At 51.3% G+C, this 22,386-nt stretch overlaps 1 protein-coding gene across 6 annotated transcripts in view; it reads right to left on the minus strand.

The window, feature by feature from the left end:
- TTC7A (tetratricopeptide repeat domain 7A) overlaps positions 1–22,386 on the minus strand; it is a 121,654-nt gene that overhangs the window by 64,950 nt on the left and 34,318 nt on the right. For 4 of the 6 annotated variants that reach the window (XM_030857743.3, XM_060309132.2, XM_030857745.3 and 1 more), the window contains 4 exons: positions 20,248–20,363; positions 4,869–4,947; positions 3,914–4,071; positions 3,220–3,283 (listed from right to left, as the gene is read on the minus strand). In XM_030857743.3, coding sequence (XP_030713603.1) covers positions 3,220–3,283; positions 3,914–4,071; positions 4,869–4,947; positions 20,248–20,363 — 417 coding nt within the window. The remainder of the gene's footprint in view (positions 1–3,219; positions 3,284–3,913; positions 4,072–4,868; positions 4,948–20,247; positions 20,364–22,386) is intronic. The other 2 variants (XM_060309131.2, XM_060309130.2) reach the window with 1 other exon arrangement.

Raw genomic sequence — 22,386 nt, forward strand, 5'->3', positions numbered from 1 at the left:
GGATGGGCATTTTTAAGTGTCCTTTCGGTCCTGAAAACTCAAAACTGAGTTCAAAACACAAATCTCCTTTAGTCAGTTATAACTCACGTCCCTTGCGCTTCTGTGAAAGCATCTGTAAGGTTTCTATTTACCTCTTGAAAGACAGGGGCTGCCCGATTCATTCCGATCACACTCAGCCCGAAACAAAAACCGTACTTCAGGCACCAACCCCACACCCAGCCCCCAGGCAGCCTACTCCTCTGAGCTGCAAACCACAAAATAGGGGCGGACGTGCTCAGGAAACCTGCAACACCCTTTCCTGAAGCAGCTAGCTGTGGAGAAGTGGAGAGCTGTGATGATTATGCCTCCTGGGCTGGCTGTGCTGGAATAGCTGTTACTGCCGCATAAAGAATTCTGCAGGGATTAGGAGAACCCAAGGAGCAGCCAAGGCAGCTGCTGCTTCTAGAGGTTTCTCCCTATCATCTGGAGCCAAAGCCAGCCAGCACTAAAGGGAGATGAGGAAAACCCTGCTGTTACATGGAGGCCGGGCTGAGCCTCAGGGGTCGGCTGAAGGGTCAGGGCAGGAACCTGGCGCCCACACCTGACGGAGAATGTGACCTGCAGGAAAGGAGGGCGTAAAATAAGGGCGAGTGAGAAGTCAGAGGCGGTCTGGTCACTCTGAGAAACCGCGCGGAGCCACAGTGGCCAGATCCGGATCCCAGGTGGAAAGCCCTCGACAGATGAGACACCAAAGCTACGTCCATCGCCAACATCCTCCCCCAAATACCTGAAGCTTCTAGATGTGTGACAGGCTGGGTGTGAGCAGGAGGAAACCAACCAGCCAGCCCTGGAAGACTGCCTCCTCCCAGCTACGGCACACTCGGCGTCTGAGCACTTCTGCTGCTCTGCAGGCCACAGGGAAGTCCCACGACACCCGCCTGGCCAGCCGGCCTGGATCCCCCGAGTGGCCGGTGGAGGCCAGCCGGCCACATACCCTCTTGAGAGAGCTGCTTAGAGGGAAACCACCTTGGCTCCAAGTATGGGTCACCTTTTAGTAAAAGGCCATTCTCTACTTTGAGATATACGGGCAGCTTGAGGGTTTGGGGGGAATAACTTTAATGGAAAGGCATCTCAGCTCTGGTTCTGGGCACCCGGATCAAGCAATGGCCACAGAAAATACTTAGGGAGACAGAGCCCAGCCTCTATCCCTGCCAGGGATCAAAATGCTGACCATTCTCACACAGACAGCCAAGGCCTTCCTTGTTTACAAAGCCCTCCCCAAGCTCTGTCGCACTTGATCCTCAAAGTTACCCCCTTAAGCCTCTGACAGATGAGAAAACCAAGACTTAGAGCCGTCAGTGAATCACAGACGTGATCTGAATCATGGCTGCAAGGATTATTAGTATGTAACCTTGACCAAGACATGTACCTGTCCTGGACCTTACTTTTCTCACCTGTAAGATGGGAACATATTAGTATTAGACTGAATCATATGAAACTGTTATTTTTCAAACCGCTCAACACAATGCCTACCTAGATGAGATAATCAGCTTGGAATCTGGCAGAGAAAGGAACTAAGAAACGTTCCCATTTTCACCTTTTTACTTCCCACCTGCGGACAACACTGTAACCCTCAGCATAGGAAAGTGACAATAACGCCCTGTGTTTCCTGAGACAGGTGAGTTCTGTGCAGTCACACCTGATGGTGTAGGTGCTGAGATGGCTGAGGTGTGTGAAGGGGGCAGGGAGAGGATACCGGTCTATGGCTGAGGTTCCATAATTAAAAACGGGGTTCAGTCTGTGAGAAGCACACTGTTCTCCCATGACAATCAGACCTGGCACTTGGTACCTCTACCTCCACGTTGGGCTAACCAGCTAGATGTCCCCACCCGGCAGCAACCACCTAACCTCCACACGAGCACCCACCATGCAAACCTTTCAGGACCATGTCCCGGCCAGTCTGTCCTCGGGATCCAAATATCCACGCCCCTTCCCCGGCACTTTTGGATCCGAATGGACCCCGCCTGGCTGGGGAAGGATACACTCTCTCACCCCCGAGTCCAGTGTCCCTCTTCCTGTCTACTTGCTGGGGGACCTGCTCAGCCAGAGGCAACCCACTGACCAAAGTTCTCTAAACAAACCCTGGCATCACACAGTCCCAGGTTTCCAAAGGGACATTTGTTTTTTTGCTATTTGGGGACCCAGTTTCTTAAACTCCACTTTCACACACTGCTCTCAGATGCATCATCTTAAAAAACCTAGTTCTCAACCCGGGGGTCCCCAGCTCATAAGCTCTGAGGGGTCCCTCAGTCAGAGGACACCTGGCTTTGATGCTCTTGCTCACCCTTCCTTCAGCCCCCTTGGACCACCCATCCTTCATCTCATCACCTCCCGGATGACCCAACACACTTCTCCCCGACGCTGAGCCTCCACGGCACGTGTGTGTGTGCATGCGTGTGCACATGTGTGTTTGCCCGGGGCAGGAGAAGCGGGTCTTGTGAAAAAAATCTAGAGAGCATTTCACGTGTGCTCTATCCGGCACACCTTACCCCCTCCGCCTTATTTTTCCACAGCACTTAGACATCGCAACCCTGGGTAGTTGAGTAGTTAGTTCATTTATTGCCCACCTCCCTCACTAGAATGTAAGCTCCATGAGGGCAGGACGTTGTCTCCATTTTGTTTGCTGCTGCTTCTCTGGAGTCTAGAACAGGGCCTGGCACAAAGTGGATGACACTCTGTATTAGGAGTGGCATGAATGAGTGAATCCCTTGTACAGGCACCTCACCTCTGTGAGTTACTATCACCTTAGCGGTGGGAGCTGAGGCTCACAGAGCTTAGGTGATCTGCCCAGGGCCCTCAGCTACTGAGTGGCTGAATCCAGGCCTCCTGCCGTGAAAGTACACGTTCCTTCCACCCCCTTCCATCATCACTGACCCAGCACAGAACTGTCCACGCAACCTTCTGTTGACTTGCTGACGACACCTTTTGTAATTCCAGAAGCAAGAGGTGGGAATCTGTTAGCTCGCCCAGTCCCTGCTCATTTAGGGGTAGGACCCAGGCCCCCGAAAGCGGCCTTGTACTCCACACCTAGATCTCATGAGGGAGCTGCACCCCCTGAGGGGGAACAGACCCAAGAGGCCTGCTTCAGGGACATCCCTGGGGGCTGAGCGTGGCCAGGACCCGGTGGGCTGTGCCCAAGCCCCACAGCTTTACTCCACGGGCCAGAGGCCTTGAGCTTACCATGGACTCGCTGATGAGCAGCAGCAGCAGGGCTTCCTCAATGTTATCCTTCGGGCAGTAGAGGCTGGAAGACACAGATGGCAGCCTGGGCTGCAGCACGGCCCTCCGAAGCAGCACGGCTGGCCCTGCCACGCTGGCCCTTCTGCCCCGGAGTCAGCACCCGCCCTGGTAAGGTGACCTTCTCCTGCATAATTCACAGGCACTGGATCCCACCTGCAGCTCTTTATCATGCCCCAGAGGCATGGATCTGAAAGCCTACGGTGGGCGAGGGCTGGAAACACTGCAATGCTCTTGAGGGGGATGCCCCTTCCAGCCCCCAGCACTGCATGAAGCGGCTGGGGCCAGCAGCAGACAAGAGCGAGAAAGAGGCTCACAGACCCCACCTTCGATTACTGGCACAAACACGACAGACGGTGCATTAAGACCATTAGGAAGGCAGGTGTCCCCCCTCCCCCCGCCCGCCAAATAATTTGTTTGGCCTTTGGGTGCCTTAGAGGATGCCCCCTCAACCCCCCACCCCAAGACCTGCCTTCTCTAGTCTATTTGGCTCCGCTGCTTCTGAAGAGCCTGCCTGGCAGGGAGCTGGGCGGCGGCTGCAGGAGAGCATGGGGCAGAGAGAGGGGCCGCCAGTGGGGACCGAACCCTGGGGATGGTGGCCTGAGCCTGGGGTGGTCCCCAGAGCAGATAGGCTTACTTGTCTCCTTCGTAGAGTTGAGGTTTCCGCAGGGCCTGTGTGATGAAGGAATTCTCCTCCTTGCTCATGAACTCGGGCAGTGGGTGGGACAGGGGGCTCCAGTAGCATTCCTCGCTCAGGGAGTGCAGCAGGACCCCTGCCAGGTGCTTGGCTGCCATCTGGCAGAGAGGGAGGAGCTCAGATGCAGGCAGGTGCTGGCTCTGCCCGGCCGCGGCCTGCCGTGCCCTCCACCCACCGTCCAGCCAAATCTGCCTGCTTGCAAATCGCTGCCCCTCCAGGAGGTCCACCACTGTGCCCCAAGGAGCCCCCTTGCTTCTCCGTAGCTCCAGCACTGAGCTGCCCCACCCCGTCTGTTGGCCTGTGATGGCTCCGACTTCATCTTTTGTCCTCTCTCTTCTCCTAGACAAGAGGTACATTTCCTCCTCCTCCTGGCCCCACGGAGCCCAGCACGGCTCAGAGTACTCGTAGCCCTTGCAAAGCATAAAGCCCTCAGCGCAAGCAGCTCTCTCCACCAGATACCTTTCTGATATTTAACCGAAAAGTCTAGAGTGAGAAGCAGCTGTGGCTCTGATTAGGGGTAGAAGCCTAAGAAGGTAGGCCTGAACTGGGGCAGGAAAGCAAGCCAACGTTATTTAGTAAGATCATAAACAAATCCCTAAGAATTAGCACACCACCTTGCTAGGAAGGGATGACAGGAGGTTGCAGTATTGATCTAACATGAGGGGCTATGTGCAGTGCTGCGACGAGAAGGATGCTGAGGGTGTGTCCCAGGCTTGGAGGAAAAGAATGCTGAGATTGACTAGCAATGTCTGCCATGAGCATGACAGGGAGAGGAGAAGCACACACTCCCCTGATTCAGAGGCTGCCTGCTAGGATTTCTGCTGCCTCCCACTGAAATCAACTCCTGAATAAACCAGCCACAGCCAGCACCCAGCCCTGGGGCCTCCTCCATTACCACTTTGAAGTTCTGAGTTGCTTTGGTCTCCACAGTGCGTAGGACCTCCCGGAGTTCTCTCATGCCTTTCACGATGTTCCTAGCAGGAAGACAGTAGAAGCAGGGTCATTACCAGCCTAGTTCCCACACAGACATCCTCATCAAACCTGCAGACACTAGGAGGAGCCTGCCCATTTGAGTGTTATTTGAAAACATCCAATAATTGGTATGAAAGGTCAGAATTGTAACACCATGATCCTAGAGGCCCAGGACAACAGTGATCAAAGAATAGAAAGGATCCTTCTCCACCGTAGCTCTCTAGAAACCCAGGCATCCGGTTTACCACCAGAAAGAGACCAGGATCGAGTATTTCAAACAAGATGTTATCTTGGCCCAAGTGCTGTGGGCTGGTGCCAGACTTTCTGATTTCAGTCAACCTCAAATCCTCCATTTTCGGGCTTCCCTGGTGGCTCAGTGGTTAAGAATCTGCCTGCCAATGCAGGGGACACGGGTTCAAGCCCTGGTCCGGGACGTTCCCACACGCCACGGAGCAACAAAGCCCGTGCACCACAGCTACTGAGCCTGCACTCTAGAGCCCGCGAGCCACAACTATGGACGCCCGTGTGCCTAGAGTCCATGCTCCGCAACAAGAGAAGCTACCGCAATGAGAAGCCCACGCACTGCAACGAAGAGCAGCCCCCGCTCGCCACAACTAGAGAAAGCATGCACGCAGCAAGGTAGAGCCAACGCAGCGAAAAATAAATAAATTAAATTAAATAATTAATTAAAAAAATCATATTAAAAAAGCTATTAGGGCTTTCCTGGTGGCGCAGTGGTTGAGAGTCTGCCTGCCGATGCAGGGGACACGGGTTCGTGCCCCGGTCCGGGAAGATCCCACATGCCGCGGAGCAGCTGGGCCCGTGAGCCATGGCTGTTGAGCCTGCGCATCCGGAGCCTGTGCTCCGCAACGGGAGAGGCCACGGCAGTGAGAGGCCCACGTATCGCAAAAAAAATAAAAATTAAAAAAAAAAAAGCTATTAATGAGATTAAAAAAAAAAATTCTCCACCTTCATCTGCCACATCCGGTCTACACTGGAATCCATCCTCACCTCTCAAGCCCTACCACCAGGGCCCTAGACTGGCCTGCATCACCTGGGGCCTAGATGACAGTGACAGCTGGTCTCACCCCCTCCAGTCAGCCCTCTGTGCCTTAAAGTCATTTGCGAGCTTTTAAAGTGTGATCCATGGTAAGAAATACACCTGACATTGCAACCCTGTATATATGCACACACTGCTTACATAAAACTGAAGTTAAGTTTCCTGATATATTACCTATCTCTACTATGTGCAATGCAATCCACTCCGATATTTTCTCTTTTACGTCTCCCACTACTTCCCCATTTTAAAAATGCTGGCGGCAGCCCACTGAACAATCTTGCAACCCACTGATGGGTGTGGCCTGAGTTTGAAAAACAACTCCCACTGCCCCTTGAGGGCTCTACCTGACATGCAAAAGTCATCTTGTTCCTTCCCATGCTGGCCTTTCGTCGGTGCCCCCAGGCTTACAGAATTCAGTCTAGGCCCTCAGTACGGTGTCCCAGGGCTGTCGGGTCTGCCCCTTGGCTCTCTCCCATCTCATCTCCCACCACTCAAGTCCTTTCTCAACAACCGTCCACAGTTCCCTATGTCAAGTCTTGGAACAGGCTTCCCCCACTGCCTTAAAGAGCCCTTCCCCTACACATCCTTAAAAGAATCTGTTTTTACACATCACTTTCCAACATCACTTCCTCCTTGCAGCCTTCCCTGGGCCCCTCCCCACACCCACCCCTCCTGACTGCATAGCTCTCGCTCCGTGTTAAGTCCTCTTTTGAAGCAAGCACGGCATTGCAGTCATTTTCCATTTACAGGCTGACCCCTTTCCCACTGCGCACCCCCCGAGGGCAGTCTTGTTCCTGAAGCTCAGCCCGGGCATGTGTGCTCAGCAGATGTCTGAGGACTGCCGTCCTCACTTGTTCCGGGGGGTTCCCTAGATCAATAGCTCGCAAGGGAAAGCAGAGGCTCCCAGGCCAGCAAATTTAGAAATGAAAGATCACAGAGGGTGAAGAGCCAAAGGTGGCAGCCGGGAAAGTCACGTGAGCCCCTCCTGCAGCTTTCATGAATGAAGTAGATTCCTGGGGGCTCTGGAGCTTGGAGGCATAAAAGGACAGGAGATCAATTCCTTGCCTTCTGGGAACCTCTGGTTTCATACAAGCAAGGCCCAAATGTGCAAACAACCAACACTATGAACTCAGACTCCTGTCTGTAAGGCTGAGGATGGAGACAAAGACCTGGGGAATAGAGTCAGAGTCACAACGATATTCCCCAGCCTGCCTAGAGCTTCTGAAGAACCAGGAGGGGCAACCAGCACAGGGCTCCACAGGGTCCTTAGAGACGGTTCATGCCTGGGCACTGCTACTGAGGGCAGAGCTCACCTCTGTGGGCTATGCACGGCGCTCTCCTCTATAAAATCAGGTCTTCAGTTGCAATCAGCATCCCCCCGGCTTCTGTCATCTGCATACCACATCTACAATTTTTGCTACTAGCTGTACACCATCAGTGTCATTATTTTGTGTAATACTTTTCTTTATATCTTCTTTCTTTTTACTTCAGTAGATATCTCACCTTAATCAAGCATACCTGAAATCATGGACTTGGTATACTAGTTGCTTTGTTTCAGGGTCCTCCCCCAATACACACTCAATTTAGGAATGAGAACTGCAATTTTAACAGGATCTTGTGCCTCCAAAGTTGTATATTTTTACTATTTTCAAATCTATATGGGACTCTGACATCTAAATAAGCTCCCAGGAATTCTTTAGCAAAGCAAATAATCACCTTTAGGCATCTTTGGGGGTAAATCCCACTTTTTATTGAATGCAGGTAAAGAGAAAAACCAACATAGGTTCCAGGGGCCAGGGCTAGACAGGGAGAGATCTGGGCTCCTGGATGGTGCCGCCCTGTTCTGAAATGTCGGGAATGCCCCTCCGCCTCAGCTCAGCCCTCTGGGAAATGGGAAACTAGATGGGGTTTCTCCCACCAGCTTGAGTAATCCTGTCCTGGGTATAAACTGTCAGTGCCAGGTAGAGCTGGGGCTTTTCTGAGCCCCACGAGAGGCCAGCTTGAAAGATCTTTTTGTTCTGGTCTCTCACACTGACCTTTCTGAGCAAAGCTGCCACTTTTAACAATATCCAAACAGGGCCTCAAACAAACCCTGGCTCAGAATCAGGCTGCATGTGGAGAAGCCAGGAGGTCATGGATTCCAACTCAAGTAAACTCTGGCTGGCCAGGAGCAGAGAAAGAGGATATGTACATGCAGGGATGGGTCAAGGGAAACAGCTCATCTTACGGGGGGCCTCCCCTTGCAGGGGAGCCATGCAAGGAGGCGGCAAGCTCCCCCAGGCCCCTGGTCAGCAGTAGGCAGCGGGGCAGATTTTTCCAAAGCACTTCATCTTATCCAGTCTTTGCAACTTCTAATGAGGTTGGTGAGGGAAGCTTCACATTCCCGGGTACCAGCACAATGCTTAGAACATAGAAGGCCCTCAACAAATCACTGTGGGAACTTCCCTGGTGGCGCAGTGGTTAAGAATCCACCTGCCAATGCAGGGGACGTGGGTTCAAGCCCTGGTCCGGGAAGATCCCACATGCCGCAGAGCAACTAAGCCCATGTGCCACAACTACTGAGCCTGTGCTCTAGAGCCCGCGAGCCAAAACTACTGAGCCTATGTGCCACAACCACTGAAGCCCACGTGCCTAGAGCCCGTGCTCCGCAACAAGAGAAGCCACCACAATAAGAAGCCTGTGCACCGCAACGAAGAGTAGCCCCCCTCTCAGCACAACTAGAAAAACCTCACGCACAGCAACGAAGACCCAAAACAGCCAAAAGTAAATAAATAAATAAATTAAAAAAAAAAGAAATCATTGTGGAATAAATAAATCCTCATTTTCCAATCACAAAATCAAAGCCTGGAGGATGCCTGCCTCTTCAGGCCATCAATCACCCAAGGGGAGAGGTGGGTTCACCACAGGTACCAAGGGTTCAGATTTCACTCCCTTTTAAACAAGACCCTTGAGAAAGACAATGAATGGCACAGTTACCCTTTCCTTTCCTGCCTATTTGAACTCCAGGACTCCCTCAACTAAGTCTCTACGAAGTACCTACTGTATACCAAGTGCCTGGATACTGTACACCAAGTGTCCTGTTCTCAACAGGCATCCAACTAATGCAGAGAGAAAGAATTAAGAGACCGAATGAGTGAACGAATAGCTTATTCACAGCCCTGCACATAACGAGCTCACAGTCTGTAAAATTAGACATGCTCATGGTTTATTCAAGAGCTTAGCAAAATATTTTGCATACAGTAGGTGCTCAACAAATTTGGGGTGGGGGGTGGGGATTTTGTTGGATTTGAAACAGAGAATGAGAAAATGTATGGAATTTTTCACTGAATGGAACCTAAACAGGCTCTGGTACGTACGACACTGGCCAGAAGTCCCCGTTTCAGGGCTGGCATTGCTAATCGTGTATGAGAGGTTTCCGGTCAAAGACCCAGAAATGCTCAGCCAGTTGGCAGATCCCAACAGCTAGAGGGTTGAATCAGGAGACAAGGTCAGGTGAAGTTCAAATGGTTATGAAGCTATTCCTTCTTGCCACAGACTCACATTATCAGTTTCAAATGTGAAACTGAGAGCTCCCTCTTCACTCCCAGCCCCAGAAAAAGGCTGTGACAATTCCTTTGCAGGACACTGAAGACATCCAGGCAAGGGGAGCTTTCTAGTGAGGTGGGGTAGGGGCGGTGGGTGCTGACAATAAACAAAGGCTGTGCATTAAGAGATGCTGGAAGGATGTGCTCTCTCCGATGGGCCTCAGAGGTCTCCCTGTGCCCAAAGAGGTCTCTTCTGTGACCACCAGGAGGCTCTCCTGGGCTTCACTGTTGGGTGATTCTGGCCCCTGAATGCCCCTGAGAGCCTTCTGTCTCGTGCCCTCCCCCAGCACTGCAGATACTGGGTGGTTGCTAAGAATACAAAATTACTACTGACTGAACACACCCCTTACGGGGTCATACCCAACAGCAGGTTTTCTAAGGTGCCTACACACACACACACACACACAGCAGAAAGGGAGAGTGTCTTCATAAGGCCGCACAACCTGCCAAGTCCTGGGCAACTCCCTCAGAAAACACTCTCTTCTCTATTGTTTGGTTTTGGTACAATGAGCATATATTGCTTTAGTGATTAAAAAAATTTTTTTTAAGAGCACGCACAAAACATGCAGCCCACCTGGTTCAACACACATGGCCCAAGCTCACTCTCAGCCCTGAGCCGAGAATTGGCTCTGTAGGTCGAGGGAGAAGAGAAAGAGACCACCCCAAAGAGAAACGGCCTCTTGCCTGCTGTGGGGGAAGGAGCCAAGTTGGCTCACGTTCTTTTTCTTATTTATTTATTTTTGGCTGCGTTGGGTCTTCGTTGCTGTGCGCGGGATTTCTCTAGTTGTGGCACGCGGGCTTCTCATTGCGGCGGCTTCTCTTGCTGCAGAGCACGGGCTCTAGGCATGTGGGCTTCAGTAGTTGCAGCACATGGGCTCAGTAGTTATGGCTCGCAGGCTCTAGAGCGCAGGCTCAGTAGTCGTGGCCCACGGGCTTAGTTGCTCCACGGCATGTGGGATCTTCCTGGACCAGGGCTCGAACCCGTATCCCCTGCATTGGCAGGCGGATTCTTAACCACTGCGCTACCAGGGAAGCCCCGGCTCACATTCTTTTCTTGGGAGATACTCAAGAGACCCGGTCCTAGTGAGGTCAGGGTCATCAACAGATTCCCTGGCATTGCACCACCCCCAGGTGTCCCCTGCTGCCTCACCCCTGGGCTGCTTCGTGCAAAGGAGAACCAAGCCTCCCCCACGGCCAAGACCCTGGGCCCCGTAGCCATCAACCCCCCGGGCCCCGTAGCCATCAACCCCCCAGCCCAACAGAAAGCTGCCTCCTGGCAGAAGCATCCGCAGAACTGCCCGGGGCGAGGCTCCAACCAGAGTCCACGGCTGCCCTCTGGTGGCAGTGAGGGGAAGTGGACCCCAGGTAGGGGCCTCCCAGCTCCTGACTTTCAGGCTAGCACTTTCAATCCCAGGTCAATTAGGAAGAGCAAGGGGCAGGAGTCAGCTGGGGGAATTAACTGCTGGATCAATAGGGCAAGGCCCTTGGGAAAAATGAATGTCCCTCAGACACTGAATGAGTAAGTGGGCAGCATAAGGGAGGTCCAGGCCTCACCGAAGCTCAGAATTAAAGGAGAAGCACTGTCTGGAGGCCAAGAAAACATCACCCACATTACACAGTGGAGAACACCACACCCTTTAAACTATGTCAAATCCTCAACTGGAGGGACAAGTTGGACCCTGGGAAGAGCACTGCTTGTGGCCATCTGGCCCCTGGGGCTGAGCACCCCATTCTCAGCAAGGGCTCCTCTGGGCCCTCTGGAACCTGGGTCCACCCCATGCCCACATGGGAATGAGCTCAGGCTCTCAGGTTATAGCCCAGAATCTGTGAAGCAGATCCCACCACCTCTTCCTGTTCTTCAGGCCCTAAGGAACCTCTTCTAACACCCAGCAGCGCCTGAGCCCCGGGGGCTCCATTCCACCTGGCCCCTGAGGATGAAATGTCTCTTTAGAGTCCCCCCTGTCCCAGACAGCACTCGCACTTCTCTGCCTTCTTTTCCTCTAGTACAGAGCACTGTCCATCGTCAACATCTGGATCCCACACTGTCATTTCCCCACTGGGACGTGAGCTCCGTGAAGTGGGTCCTCATCCTGCCCTGGGCAGGGGGCCTGACACTCCGTGGGCTCGCGGAGGCCAGCTGGGAAATGAGCTGCTGGGCTTTTCCACCTTAGCGCCATCCCCCCCTACTGGGCTGTGACCTCTCTGAACACAGGGAAGGGTTTCTCCCCAGCCCTTCCCAAACACCGCAAGAGCCCAGGCAAGTGCGGGTGAGTTTAACCTGCAGGAAATGGCTCTGGAGCCCTTTAAAAGACTCTCCAGAGCGGCCCTGGAGAAGGTGACCCAATATCGGGCGTCTGCGTCCCCATCTCCCCCTGACCTCCTGCCTCTCACACCTTGGGCTAAGACAGTGGTTCTCAAGTGGGGGCAGTTTTGCCCCCTACCCCCAGCCCAGGCCACTTTTCAGTGTCTGGAGACATTTCTGGTTGTCACACTCGCGGGGTGGGGTGTTCTACTGGCGTCTGTTGGGTGGAGGCCAGGGATGCTGCTAAAAGCTACCGTGTACAGGGCAGGCTCCCACAACGAAGGAGATCTGGCTCAAAACATCAACAGTGCTGAGGCTGAAAACCCTGGGCTAAGCTGACTTTTTTTTTTAACTTCCTAATAATGACAAATGTATAAGAAAAACACTGGAACCGGTGATTCACCCAGGAAGATGTAACTTTGACCTGAAGACCATGATACATAATTACAGGAGCTCACTGATGCAGACCTACTGTGGGCGGGTGGTATCCTGGGCCCGGGACTATGTAATGAGCACGGCCTCAGGCTGTGGGGTTGGGCAGACGCAGTTCGGCACCAGGCTCGCTGGCAATACCACCTGTTAGCCTTGTGACCTTGGGCAAGTTACTTAACCTCTCCTTCAGGAAAATGGGGATATTACTAGTTCCAACTTCCCAGGATTACACGTAAAGGCATTAACATTCTGCCTGACATGCAGTAAGTATTCAACAATATTAGCTACTATCAAGAGGAAAGGTGTAAAGAAATTATTCAAAGCCCACCCAGGCACCCAGGGCTACTTTATGTATGTCACATTCCAGGGCCACCACGGGGCTGGATGTGTTCACAGGAAACTGAGAGAGGGGCTGAGTTGTTCCCACGTGTCCTGGGAACTGCTCCTCACATTCAGGCTTCAAATATTTGGGCTGTTTGCTTGGAAAGAAATGATGATTCAGTTTCCATTCCTCTTTATTTGGGAATAAAGGGCGGGGGTGGGGAGGGAGTCAGCATCAGCTTTAAGGACTGAAATTTGTGCTTCAGGAAGAAGAGGACAAAGACAGGGGAACAAAGTGAGAGCAACAGAAAACTAACTAAAATTACTTGGGCTTTCCTGGAGGGGTGACGGTTGGTTAATGCCTCTGCCCACAATTGACACACGCACACGCACACACACGCACACGCACACACACGCATGCCCTGAGTGCGCAGAACAAAGACAGGGCAGGAAGCAGGCCCACCCTCTGAGAATGTGACTCAGGGTCCCGGAGAAGGAAGGAGAGCCGTAAGTCAGCACATCAAGGATCAGCCCCATCACCGGGGCCCCGTCCTTCCACACACCCCACAGGTGCCCAGGCTGCCCTTTGACACCCCCAAAACTGGAAACGGCATGGGTTTCCAGGCCACTCAGATCCAAAGCTGGAATCCCAGTGGGTGAGGTCGGGCAAGTGACTCAACCTTCTCTGAGCCCCAGTCCCTCACTAGTGGGCTGGGGTCACACGACCTCCTTCACAGAGTGTTGTACACAGAGCGTGTGGTCCAGCCTAGCACACAGCATGTGCTTGATAACTGCTGGCTCTCTCCCTCTTTCCCTCCTGACTGCCCTGGACGCTCACCTTGACCTCATCATATCTGCAGAGAAGCTGGTGTGGGGAAGGGAGCAGGCAGCCCTGAGGGGTGGAGGTGGGGGGACCTCAGCGGAGAGGGAGTTAATAGGGCTCTGAATTCCGTACTCCAGTGTCTTTTCGTTCCCTCCCTCCTCTTGGGCCCTCACACCCTGGGATACAGGACAAACAGACACCCCCCCATTAGAGGTGGGGGTGGGGAGTAGAGGAGGAACTCGCTCAGGATCACTGAGTGGCCTCCACTCCCCGGCCCTGCCCTGACGCCCACCAACTCTTCAAACCAGAAGCTGGGACCACACATACCAAGTAGAGGCAGACTCGGGGGAACAAACGCTAGGCTGTGAGCGCCTCGGGGGCGGCAGCAGGGCCTTAATTGCTGGGTTTCTGCCGTGGGCAGTGTAGACTGGTGGTTAATGGTGTCAGACAGTACCAGCACACACAACCCTGGCTCTGTCCAGGACAAGTCACTTATGTTCTCTGTGCCTCAGTTTTCCCATCTGTAAGATGGGGGTGCTAACAACAGCACCTACCTCAGAGGGCTCCTGGAAAGACTAAAGACACATGCCAGCAAAGCACTTAAGTGCCTGGCACAAATTCAGCTCTTAATAGGTGGCACGTATTAGTATAACAACTATTTGTTAAATGGATGAATGAAGGACACAGAACACTAAAATTAGAACTGTCCCCTTCCCACAAAATCTACTCCATGGGACTGCCATATGGAAGAAGAGCACCTCTTCTGCAAGAGGCCTTGGGAGGGAGAACTTCTTAAACAGAGAGCAGGCATCAGCAAACTCTTTTCTTTAAAGGATCAGGGAGTAAATATTTCAGGATTAGCCATCTGATCTCAATCCCAACTTCTCAGCTCTGAGGGTGAGACAGTATATAAATGAATGGGTGTGGCTATGTGCCAATAAAACTTTATTTGCAAAAACAGGGTGACAACAGTCTCCAGCTAAAGAGAAGCAGCTGGGTGGCAGCTGCCTGGGAAGTAAAAACAGGAACCAGCCTGCTAGGCCACCGTTTCACTGAAACTGAAATGCAGTAACTGAATAGGAACAAACAAGCCATGGTGGAGCTAGAGCAGAGGCAGCATGCGTCCCGGTGACTCCCCCCCAGCTCCACCTCCCTGGCCACAGGGTGGTTGGTCGGAGGCACCCAGGGCTCCCAGGCCAGTCCCACCCTTGGGAGGTAAACCACCTTGGCTCTCTGGGCCTCCCGATCCTCATGTCCCAAACGGGACACCACTGCCTCCCCGGCCTAGCACTTGAGAAATTTTTTTTTTTAAAGTGTAAACTTGAAGCTTGAGGCAGCAGCCCATCCAGCTGTGGACTGCCTCAAAAAAATACTAATACAAACAAATGATAATACTGCCTTAGATTTTCTAAGCAGCTGTGACGAATCAGGTGCTCTGGTGGGTGTTCATGTACGAGAAGAGAGCAGGGAGAGAGCCTGTTTCCCGGCCGGGACGTTCTCCCTGCTCTTACCATCTGGAGGACAGGATTCGTGCGGCACCCCGCCTTCTCTAACACGAGGGCAGGGTGGTGAGAGAGAAGGGGCACACAGGCCTCCTCCAGGCCGGGGTCCAGCTGGGGCAGGACTGCCTCCCCCCAGGCCCACGCCCACACCCCAGCCATCTCAGCCACCGCTGCTTCCTGGGAGTGGCCTCACCATGGCCTGCTCTGCATTCTGGGCAAGGACTCCACTTCCTTCTCTTCCAGGCATTGAGGGCTGAAGCTCGGGGGGCTTCCAACACCCCGAATGGGATGTAGCTCTGATGGGACAGGGATGCCTGCTGGATGGAAAAGCTGCCTGGGCCAGAAACTGCGTTTCAGTCCAGCTGTTCCCCTTGGAGTCCCAGAGCGCTGGTTCCTAAAGAGTGGTCCCCAGAGACCCACACCAAACAAGGGCTCGGTGTCAAACGAAACTGAAAACTTTACATGTCTTTGCTTCCTCCTGAAAGTTTACTATCTGCAACCATGCTCCTTGGAATTCCTATTCTAAAGGGTCTGAGAAGTCTTTAACCCACTGTTTCCCAAGTGTATTTGGCCTTGGACCCTCACAAGTTCCCCATCCTCCTCAGCCTCATCCTACCTCTTCTGCCCCACCCAGACTCCTCCTGTCTCTGGGAATCTCCCCTCCCTCGGGGCCCAGCTCAAGGATGACTGTCCCAGCCACACAGCCCACCAAGCCCTAAGCCCAGCTGCAGGCGTGGGCTTGGCACCTTCCCCTGATGCCACAGGGAGCAACTTCATGCAGAAGAGAGATTAGCAGGCACACAAAAGAGGCTCCCAACCAAGCCCTGAGTGGAAAAAGCAGGCTACAAAGCAGCAGTGCTGTAAGATACTATTTTGTTGTTGTTTAAAAAAGAAAAGAAAAAAATATACCTGCATATCTGTACATAGAAAGATGTGAGGGCTTCCCTGGTGGCACAGTGGTTAAGAATCCGCCTGCCAATGCCGGGGACACGGGTTAGAGCCCTGGCCGGGAAGATCCCACATGCTGCGGAGCAATTAAGCCCGTGCGCCACAACTACTGAGCCTGCACTCTAGAGCCCGCGAACCACAACTACTGAGCCCATGTGCCACAACTACTGAAGCCTGTGTGCTAGAGCCCGTGCTCCACAACAAGAGAAGCCACGTTAATGAGAAGCCCGCGCACTGCAACGAAGAGTAGCCCCCGCTCACCGTAACTAGAGAAAGCCCATGCACAGCAATGAAAACCCAACACAGCCAAAAATAAATAAATAAAATCTTTAAAAAATGTGAAAAGACATACATCAAAATGTTAATAGTGGGGGGCTTCCCTGGTGGCGCAGTGGTTAAGAATCCGCCTGCCAACGCAGGAGACACGGGTTCGAGCCCTGGTCTGGGAGGATCCCACATGCCACGGAGCAACTAAGCCCGTGCACCACAACTACTGAGCCTGCGCTCTAGAGCCCGCGAGCCACAAATACGGAGCCCGCGTGCCTAGAGTCCGTGCTCAGCAACAAGAGTAGCCACTGCTATCAGAAGCCTGTGCACCACAACGAAGAGCAGCCCCTGCTCAGCGCAACTAGAGAAAGCCTGCGTGCAGCAACAAAGACCCAATGCAGCCAAAAATAAAAAATAAATAAATAAATTTATTTTAAAAAATGTTAACAGTGATTACCTAGAATACGGGGCCAGCAAATTTTTTTCTGTAAAGAGCCAGACAGTAAACATTTTAGGCTTGGAGTCATATAACTCTGCAGTTGTTGCTCTAAAGCAGCCATAGATATAGAAGATACCTAAACCAACAGGCAAGCTGTGTTCCAAAAAACTTCACCAAAGCAGGTGACTGGCCAGAAGGTCATAACCTGCCAGTCCCTGATCTAAAGATTGAATATGTGATTTTTAAATTTGCCCGTTTTATATTTTTATGTATTTTCCAAGTTTTCCACCATAAACATTATAATTATATTACTTACACTAGGAGGGAGGGAGGGATCAATGAATTATGCATTTTGGGGAGGGAGGGATAAATTAGGAGTTTGGGACTAAAATATACACACTACTATATATAAAATAGATAACCAACAAGGACCTACTGTATAGCACAGGGAACTATACTCAATATTTTGTATTAACCTATAAGGGGAACTATACTCAATATTTTGTATTAACCTATAAGGGGAAAAGAATCTGAAAAAGAATATACATATATATATATATATCTGAATCACTTTGCTGTACACCTGAAACTAAAACATTGTAAATCAACTATACTTCAATTAAGATTTTTAAAAATAAATTATGCATTTTTAAAGGTGCAAACAATTAAAACATAAAAATTTAATGAACCTCACTCCTAAGAAAAGTGCAAATTAAAAAAAAAAAGCTGAACCAATAAGGACCTACTGTATAGCACAGGGACCTACATACCCAATCACTTGTAATAACCTATAACGGAAAAGAATCTGAAAAAGGATATATATATATATGTATGTACATATACATATATACGTATATATATATGTACATATATATATATATATAACTGCATCACTTTCCTGTACACCTGAAACTGCCAACATTATAAATCAAATATGCTTCAACAGAAATTATTTTAAAAAACAAAAGAAGTAATTACCTTCCAAGTACCAACAATGGAAAAGTGAACAGATAAATATCATCTCCCTCGCCAACAATAATGATGCTGAGATAGCATACTTCACCAATCACGCCTAATAACGTCAAAAAAGCATCAAAAAGCTTGCACTAGTCCTCCTACACTGCTGGAAGGAATGTAAACTGGTACAGCCACTATGGAGAACAGTATGAAAGTTCTTTAAAAAACTGAAAATAGAGTTACCATATGATCCAGTGATTCCACTCCTGGGCATGTGTCTAGAGAAAACTATAATTCAGACAGATACATGCACCCCAATATCATTGCAGCGCTATTTACAATAGCCAAGATGTGGAAACAACCTAAATGTCCAACGACAGATGAAGGGATAAAGAAGATGTGGCATATATACACAATGGAATACTATTCAGCCATAAGAAAGAGTGAAATAATGCCATTTGCAGCAACATGGATGGACCTAGAGATTATCATATTAAGTGAAGTAAGTCAAAGACAAATATCATATGATATCATTTATATGTGGAATCTAAAAAAATGATACAAAGGAATTATTTATAAAACAGAAATAGACTCACAGACATAGAAAACAAACTTATGGTTCCCAAAGGGGGAAGGTGGGGCAGGGATAAACCAGGAGTTTGGAATTAGCAGGTACACGCTACTATATATAAAATAGCTAAACAACAAGGACCTACTGTATAACACAGGGAACTACACTCAATATCTCATAATAACCTATAATGGAAAAGAATCTAAAAAAGGACATATATATATATACACACACACACACACATACATGCATGACTGAATCTTTGCTGTATACCTGAAACTAACACAACACTGTAGATCAGCTATATTTCAATAAAAACTTAAAAGAGAAAAAAAGCTCGCACTATGTTGTGAGGGCTTACGAAGCAGCCTCTCTCCCACATCTTGGCGGCACAGAAACTGAAACAACCTCTATGAGGTCCAAGTTGGCAACCTCTACCCAAATGACCAGTGTTCTACCTTTTGACCCAGAACTTTCCTGTCTCGGAATCCACCCTACAGACAGATCCCCACTGAAACAATGCATAGGTACGGTTCTGTTCTGGACTCTAGCATACGCTGAAAAGAGCCCAAGTCTGGAAGTGACCTATCTGTTCCTCGGTTGGGAACTGAGTAAACAAATTGTAGGAGATCTGTACTGTATGATACTATAAACACTATGCAGCAGTGCAAAGAAAAGGCAGCTCCGATGTGGAACCACCTCCAAGAGATATATTTTGAATGAAAAAAGGCAAAGGGGAGAATATGCATTTAAAAAAGGAAGAAAATAATATGTGCGTATAATCGCTTGTGTATGCTGCTATCATGGAATGACACAGGAGCCTAGGAACACTGCCTACAGAGGAGCCAGGAGGCAGGGGATGGAGATGGAAGGGAAACGTTTTATTGTCTAGTCTTCTGTACATTTTTAATTTGGTATCCTGTGCAAGAATCATCTATTCCAAAAACTGTTAAATGAAAAGGATGAATAAAGTGAAATTTAACAAAATAAATCATACCAAAAACAAAATAGGGGCTTCAAAGGACTCTAGCCAAAGCAAAGAAAGCTCTGGGATCCTGACCCTCCGTTTCGTCACCTGTGGGGAGGAGGGAACAGCTGTGTGGCTGGCCCACCTCCACCTGGGAGGCTCGAGAGGGGCGAGACGTGTGCCCAGCCTCCACGGTGAGTGGCTGCACTCGGCACACGTGAGTCCCTCCGCTTGCCCGGATGTCCTCAAGGCCCCAGCCCACGGTGTCTGCAGAGGGTAGTAATGATGCTGAGGAGGGAGCTGATGAGGCACAGGAAACCCAGGCCCCCACCTACTAGTCTCCAGCCTGGTTGAGGCATTCAGCCCTGCAGAACCGCCAGAGAGCCGCGGTGGCCAGCAACACGCCCTCCTGGCCCTGCTGCTTCTCCCTCCATCTCCACCACCACACAACACACCCACGAAACACCACCAGCCCCTCCCACCCAGATGGAAGCATCCACCAGACTCTTCACAGAGGGAGGGTGCCTTGCTTAACCCCAAGGAGCAAAAGACTAAGAAAGGGGTTCTGGGCACCATGTTCTTGGGTCCCAGGACCCTCCAGTCAACGCACAGGAAAACGAGCTTCCTGCCACCTCACCAGCAGGGCAGTCGCACCCCCAAAATGATGCCAGGCCTTTACTTTCACCACACTTCTCCTCGGATCTCACAGCCCCTTGAAAGTTGGAATTATCAGGAATCACCTTTTCCATTAAATTTTGGGGAGAATGAGGCTCAGAGAAGCAAAATGACTTTAGCTGACACTTCAGGCGACAGTGACCACCTCCAGACCGCCCAGCTCCCTGTCCTTCACTCTTCCCACACCACCATCGGGCTCCCAGAGCTCCCCCTTCTAAAGATGACCACCCCCAACATGTGCAGGCTTTATTGCTTCAGCAGCTTCCTGAAGCTCGGCCCTCCCCACCAGGGCCTGGGCAAGCTCAGCCTGACAAGTCGGGAACAAGCCAGCCCCCATCGTCTCTCCAGGGGGCCCGCACGCACACAGCCCAGAGAAGAGGGAGGCCTGACCAGTGTCAGCAGCTCCCAGTCCTGAAAGAAACGTCCGGGTCCTGCTCAGCGGCCAGCGACCTACCCCTTCTTCAGGTTTGTCACGTAAGCGCTCTGGAGCGCAGCTTCCAGGAAGTAGGTGAGTTCGTAGTCGACCGGGTGAGATCCTTTCAGGTGCCGGGATGTGGTGTTACTTGTGATCTGGGAAGGGGAACACAGAGAGAGCCGCTGTCTCTAAGTTCCGAGGCCGAGAGGCCAGGGCCAGGGTCAGCCCAGGCAGAGGTGACGGCCCCATCGCCACCCAAGCCCCCAGCCACCTTAGGGGCACGTAGGGCAATACTCAGACCAAACTCAACCTAACTTGCTTTAATTCAAAATAGGTCTAAAGCACTCTCCCTGTGCAAATGCTGCATGCCCATAACAGCCCTACAAGGCTGGTTTTCTCGGCACCTTATAGATGAGGAAATTGAGGCTCAGAGAGTGCCCGAGGAGACAAAGCTGGCCTGGGCCTGGACCTCAAACACTAGTCTGGCCAGCTACACATTCCAGGCTCTTTCTACTACTTCCTGGCGCATTCTTCCAATACTCGAGCGCCTACCGGACGCCAGACATTGCACTGTCCCTGTCACATAACCATGACCTCAGAACAGCCCAACAGCTGACCCCTGGTTCGTGGGAAAGCTGAGGAACAATTGTTATTAACTGAGCTGTCGCTTAAGCCACAGCTCTGAGAGGGTCACCCAGCCCCACCGAGATGGGCCTGCCTTCACTATGCCACCTCCCTCTCTGATATGAGGGGGAAAAAAAAAATCAACGAGCCATCCACCTCTTTCAGAAACTGAAATAGGTTTTAGAGAGATTCTTAGTTCCTCCGAGGTTGGTGCTGGGTCTTAGGAGGGACATCAGCTTTGCAGTGCACAGGGTGCACAGGGTTCTATGGCCTGCCCTCCCTTGACCTGAGATAACCAGCTATCGGGGCCCATTTGTCCACAGAGTGCCCCTGAGGCGCTGATTCCAGCCCTGGACACCATTCCAGCTCATCACCTGAATCCCCTTTTAAGAGTCCAAAACCCAGGCTTCTGACTGAATGGGTGACTTTCAATGTTTCATGAAAGCTTCCCCCAAACTATATGTAATTCAAACACGAAGAGCTCCTGAAACATTGCATGTGACCTTGGCAGAGGTCAACTCAAGTCTCCACGTGGACCTCTGCCAGGGAGTACACTCGAGTCCTGTTTCTGCTGAGCCGCCAATCACCTCCTTCCCACTGAAGTCCAGCCAAGCAGAGGGCCTCTAGGACGGCGACTCTCAACAGGGGGGCAATTTCGCCCCTGAGACATTTGGCATTATCTGGAGACACTTTTGGTTGTCACAGTTGGAGGGGGGTTGGCTGCTGGCAGCCCACAGGTAGAGGCTGGGAGTGCTGCTGGACATTCTACACAGGGCAGCAGAATCATCTGGCCCCAAACGTCAGAAGTCCTGAGGCTGAGAGTCCTGCTCCACGGGAACTGACCTGGCATGAGGAGGACGCCTCCAAAAAGGTCCGTCACAAACAGGGGCTGGGTTGACATTTTGGCATTTGCCAAAGTAGGTGAGGTTCAAATATCTCCTGAGTGCTGAGTCTCTCAGATCGTGCCCACCTCCTCTGTCTGGATGCCAATCCTGAATCTCCTCTGACAAGCCTGCCATCTAGTATCTACTAAACATCTACTAAACAGAAGGCTTAAGCACCACCCCAAAGTCACAAGTCATACAGGGTCCAAGCCCTGCCGACGCCACTTATGAACTGTCTGAGCTCCGGGAAGCTATTTAACTCTCCACACCTGAGTTTCCCCACCTACACGATGGGAATAACAATCGTAACCTGTTGCAGTTGGTTACTATTTGAAGGTTAAATTAGAGAACAACTTCGAGTAAAGTACTCAAAGTAGTGCCTGACATGAAAACAGGGACGCAGTCACTGTAAGTATCTTTGTTGAATATGGCTGCCTGTACCCCCCCCATTTAACCAGGAGTCCCCAGAAGGGAAGAACTGGGGTAACATCACAGTATGCTGCTAACACCTGGAACTGCTGTCCTGTTGAGAGTTCGTTCAGGCCCCCCGAAGCACAAGCAGGGAGATAAGTAGGCCTGAGAATTTCCAGACCCCTGTGGCCAGCTCTGCCAGCCTCTGCAAGGCTTTAAGAATGGTCCTCCTCCCCGCTAAAGGGTCCAGTAGCGAGCT

Source organism: Globicephala melas, chromosome 12 (genome assembly GCF_963455315.2).
Source record: "Globicephala melas chromosome 12, mGloMel1.2, whole genome shotgun sequence".
Lineage (NCBI taxonomy): Eukaryota > Metazoa > Chordata > Mammalia > Artiodactyla > Delphinidae > Globicephala > Globicephala melas.